The following is a 5,170-nucleotide window of genomic DNA, read 5'->3' as shown; positions in this document are numbered from 1 at the left end:
TAGACTTATGATTCTTACCAGTGTACACCTGCTTTCTCTGCTCAGAGATTACGCACTAAAGTGAAACCAAAGACTTTAGAGAATCCGCCATAACTGTTTTTCTCCCAGTTCTACATTAAAGTCTTTTCCCAATGTCCAACGACAAAATAAATCTCTATCAGTCACAGGCCAGAAGCCACAGCCTTCTGCTGCTGCAGGGCAAAAGGACCCTGTGTTGAAGTTCCTAGAGCTCAGGCATTTTCATTTTAGCTTGGTCACCTTCTTGATCCAGGGTACGTATTTGCTGACCTTTGTGTACACACCGGGGGAATCCTTCCGACCACAGCCGTAGCCCCAGGAAGTGATCCCCAAAATGATCCAGCGCCCGTTTGACCTCTGACACATGAGTGGCCCTCCACTGTCACCTTGGCAGCTGTCCACTCGTTTATCTTCAGAGAGGTTCCCAGCACAAATCATGCGGTTAGTGAACTTCTGCCCGTAACGGACCTCACAGTCTTCCCGTGGGAGAAGAGGCACCACCCCCTGCAGCAGGGTTCTCGAATAGGACTTCCCTGGAACAGAACAGACCAGCCAGACCAATTCACGTACAGACAACAGCAGCGACCTAGAGCAACAGTGCTCCACACAAAAACGGACGTTTGTACGTTTAATGTCAAGACTGCGGCACAGAAATAGGCCAAGCTCAGCATCTCTGAACCACCAGAGCTTCAGAAAACAGTACTGCAAAGCCAGACCACAAAAAAGAGCTATAAGATCAAAGGGGTGGGGAAGAGGTTGGAAAAAGAGGTTAGATCAAAGGATGAGTCTTTCTCCTCGTTCTGCCAACAAGTAACTTGAACCTTGTTCAATTTATTTCACCTCTCTGAGCCTCCATTTCCTCCTCTGTAAAACAAGCACAGTGTTTTCTCAAGAGAATAAATGCAGTAATATTTGTGAAGTGCTCAATCCTCAGAGAAGTTTTGGAAGATGTTTCAGAGGCATCCAAACATTATTCAAAGGGAGTGCACTTCATCTTTGGCCAGATGTGTCTCTATTTGCTCAAATCTCTTTATTACCCCAGGCTTGCTCAGAACATAAGGTTCCCGTGCTATATTAGAGTATGAGCTTTCTGTGCCCAAGGTTTACGGTAAGTTCACAAGGTAGTTAGGTAACTGCACCTCTCATTGGGAGAGCCGGGTTCGGTGCGTGGGAGGGATTCTAGCCATTAATTCCCAGTACAGCTTAAGGGAGTTACATGGCCAAGTTGCTCCTTGATCCTCCCCAGACACCTCGAAGTGACACGTGCACCTGGCGCAACTCACTCCAAAGACAAATGTATATTTGCAGTTAAACACTTGGGGTAACAGCTGGGAAGGATGGGTAAGTCCAAAATCAACAGACAAGCTCCTGGGGCTATTTGCCTTTTGGCAGCAAGTCTTTCTGCACATATGGCTTTGCTCCAGTCACAGCAGCCCCAGAAAGGCCTCCTTGCCCCACGCCCTGCATTGCATCTCTGAGCCCCAAACGGGGGAGGACTGGAGAGCCGGTTATAAAGCTTTGTTTAGAGTTCAAAGCCATCTCCAGACCTTGCTAATGCATGCATGTCAGGACTCCACCGAGCCCAGCATTTTAAAACATCACCTTGAGAGTGTTAAGTATTTAATTATTAATACTTTCTAGAACATTCCCTGCTCCCTTTTACCTAGGAAGCTCCATAGCAATGTGCTGCAAGAGGACAGGTACAGGCTGTCTCGAACCTAGTGCAGAAACCAGCCTCAGAGCCCAACTGTCCCTGCAGCAATATCCAGGGAGATTGAGCAAGGTAGTCTGAGAGAGATTCCTTCCAGCTCTAAGCCCCCACTTCACTGCTACAGTATCATGAAGAAGGCAGGTCATGGAAACATGGGGGCCTCCCATAGGCTTTGTACACCTCCCATAGGCTCTGCACAGGCCGCTGCCTAAGGGGTCTGCTGTGGGCAAACACGCACGTGGAAGGGTGAGGAAAGAGAGGACTGTGGCCAGATGGCAGCACTGCTCTCTCCCACAGCTTCAGAAGGATGCTATGGCAACCAAAACTTCCACCATGGGCAGGCTCAAGAAGCCTCTAAATTAGAAGAAAACACAATGACACAAAAATCACCTCACCTCTCCGCTCCTTGACATCATGTGCTGGCACAGACAATATGAGCAGTAAGAACATGGCCTTGAGTTGTGCAGGCATAAATTAATGGCCCAGGTAGGCTCCTGAATCCAGTCTCCCCCACTTTTCTTGCTCCTCAAAGCCCCACTACTCACCTGTGTCTCCCCAGCCAGAGATGATGCAAGCTTGCCTGTTGATGTCGGACTTCTCTTTCCTGTCAGGCAGGCAGACAGGCAGAACGTGGTGATTGAAGGAGAGACAGTGCCCCTCTCTGCCCCGCATCCGGACCAGGGCAATGTCATTATCGTTGCTGCCGGCCCAGTAGTTCCTGTGGAGAACGATCAACTCCACGGGCAGCTCCCTCTCAAACTCATCCTTCACGCCTGTGTGGTAATCACCCACCCGCAGCAGGTAGCGCCGCACATCAACACCAAACCTGGAGAAAAAGGCACTCAAGGTCTTGATACTCCTACTAAGAGAGAAACAGACTCGCACAAGTCTCAGTTGCTGTGAGACTGAACCACCTCCTCACAAACTGATAAAACAGTGCCAGCTACAGGGCTGTGGGACCTCTTTAGCAGGTGTGACAATGCCAGCTGTTGGGGTCAACGGGTGTCCCATGCACAAGGCTTCCTTTTTTTTTTCCTATAAAAAGGGCTACAACGGTTGCAAGGCATGTGACCTCGTGTTCACAGTTCCTTAAAGCGCTGAAGAATGGCAAAATGCTGGTTCCCTTTAAGTTGCGAAGCCTCCAAGTTAAGAGGGCAGGTGTAAGCAGTGAAGGATAAAGCAAGCCTATATTGAGTCATCCCCAAAAGTGCTCCAAGATCACACACATCATAACCTGAAGGTCTTGTTTTAGAAACTTTGTTCATGTGGTTCCACTGGGCTGGGTGGATAGCCTGTGTGGGGTTATCTTGTTCATCTTTGAGTATCCCTCAGAGCTCCCCACTCACAAACGCACCTTTTGAAGCAGTGGGCTGCAGTCACTACCCAGCAGCTGCTGATCAGTGTTGCTCCGCACAGCAGACGAGTATCTTGACGAAAACCCTTCAACCGTAGTGAGGCCTGCCATGGCCAACCGCCCCTGAAGAAGAAACAGAGGAGTAATAGGCATCACACACACAGGAACTGTTTTCCTCTTCTCTGATCCACTCTGCCCCACCTGGGCTCAGCTGGCGTGCGTCCTCCCCTAGATGGGCCCACTGGTTCAAATCAAGTTCAAAAATCACCAGTGAAAATGTGTGAACGTATTCAGCATTTGCCAGGCCATTTGCCAGAGCCTGTAGGAAAGCTGGAACCAGTTCAGGCTTTCCCGGCAATTACAGGGTAGTACCTGAGAGACTTGTTTCCACCTATGATCCTTTTCTTGCGACGGTGAAGCAGGCGCATCCCACACACACCGGATTCTGGACCTGCGCAGCAAAGTTAGAGCAGTTGGGTAGATACCTTCAGCTTAAGTATCAAGAATTGCTGTCACAGAGACAAATACCATTTGCCTTCCCTGAGGGCATTAATCCTGATGGTAGTTGACTGCATTGTGTTGTGCATATGGAATTCATAGAAGATTTGATCCCATAGGTTTCCTCAGTTTTGGTGGAGGTGCTTACCTCCAGTATCTGTAGTCTTATGCCAGGAATGGGACCTCTACAGCTATTTCTTCAGTGCTCTAAACCCCAAAGTTTGCTCATGGTTACGGCTCTAAGGAAAGGTACGGTGACTTGGCTGTGGGGAAGTTCTGCAGGCTCAAAGGCCTGACATGGGTGGAGCTCCTCATTCTGGAGCACCCTGTGCTCCTAAGAAGAGACAATGAAAACAAGGAAAAAGCAGGAGGTGCAGGACAGGATATGCTTATTTTGTAGGTGAATTTTCAGCCAAAGAAGAGAAGAACTACAGGGGAAAAGCATAAAAGCATGCAGAGATACTACAGCTGGAGCCCCAGATTTCTGCATAGAAGAAATGGGCACGTCACCTGTTCTGATGTCTTGGACCTTCTCTTCCACATAGTCACAGATCACACCAGCATCCTCACTGTGCCAGCAGCTGTGAATCCCGGTGTCAGGCCTGACACACTGCCCCAGGGTGTGCTCCGTGCCACTGCATTCTACGTTGTCCAGATGGATGGGCCCGTGGCCTTCACCAAAATAAGCCATTGCCCTGGCTTTTGCTGTACCACTGCAATTAGAGAGAGGGTGACTAATCTGCAATAAGCGGGAGGCAGGTGAACCTGATGCACCAGCACATTTTAAGAGAAATAATATTTGTGTCACTCTGCACACCGACAGTAGTACAGTACTTGCTGAAGGCACCGTGAGAATAGGACCCTACTCCCTCAAGCGCATGCAGGTATGCCAAAACTAAGAAATGAAGCCCCCAGAAACAGGTCCAGAAAGAAGTGATCCCCCTGAGAGCTGTTTCTATCTATAAGATGCACGTACCACAGCTCTTACCTGAATCCCAATTGCCTGCAAACTACTGCAGCATCTCTGTCTGTCCAGCCATCATCACAGACGCTGCCCCACTGCCCATTCAGGAATACCTCAACCCGTCCCTCCTTGGTGCTTTCTCCATCCACCAGCCGCACAGGAGGCCCTGCAGCAGAAAACACATGGGTCGCTGCAAGCAAAAATGCCAGAGTGTGAGGTGGCCAGAACTTGGGTTCTATAGGAAAAGATGAATCCCAGTTCCCAGTAAGCTTAAAAAAAAAGAAAAAGAAAAAAGAAAAAAAGGGTGTTTCTATATGAAGACTACGTCCCTCATTTCACCTCTGTGCTGAATCAGAAGACTACATACATATTAATTTATTTAATACATATGGGAAATCATTAGTGGATCATATTCTGAAAGCTGAATAAAGAGGAGAACAAGAACAGAAGGAAAGTTATTAATTCCTGCGCCAAGAGTAGACAAGCTTAAACATGCCTTGGAAATAAATCCATTAAATTATAAAACTATTATATTATTCTAGGCAAGAGTTGAGTTCTACATCCAGGAAAAACAAAAAAGTTGGATGCCGTCTATTTCAATAAAAAATGTCTGACAAATTGGAAA

General features: G+C 48.1%; 1 protein-coding gene across 1 annotated transcript in view; it reads right to left on the bottom strand.

Annotated features, from left to right (window-relative positions):
- Positions 1 to 240: 240 nt before the first annotated feature.
- The window catches only part of LOC103915583 (neurotrypsin-like), a 14,867-nt gene continuing 9,937 nt past the window's right edge, over positions 241 to 5,170 (bottom strand). Inside the window, exons 10-15 of the mRNA XM_009322449.1 lie at positions 4,570 to 4,711; positions 4,092 to 4,294; positions 3,456 to 3,534; positions 3,084 to 3,206; positions 2,275 to 2,555; positions 241 to 551 (exon numbers count right to left, since the gene is read on the bottom strand). Coding sequence (XP_009320724.1) covers positions 241 to 551; positions 2,275 to 2,555; positions 3,084 to 3,206; positions 3,456 to 3,534; positions 4,092 to 4,294; positions 4,570 to 4,711 — 1,139 coding nt within the window. The remainder of the gene's footprint in view (positions 552 to 2,274; positions 2,556 to 3,083; positions 3,207 to 3,455; positions 3,535 to 4,091; positions 4,295 to 4,569; positions 4,712 to 5,170) is intronic.

The sequence above is a fragment of the Pygoscelis adeliae genome, unplaced genomic scaffold, assembly GCF_000699105.1.
Source record: "Pygoscelis adeliae isolate BGI_AS28 unplaced genomic scaffold, ASM69910v1 Scaffold244, whole genome shotgun sequence".
Lineage (NCBI taxonomy): Eukaryota > Metazoa > Chordata > Aves > Sphenisciformes > Spheniscidae > Pygoscelis > Pygoscelis adeliae.
Note: the sequence above shows the minus strand (reverse complement) of the source record. Positions and strands in the feature narration are given on the sequence as shown.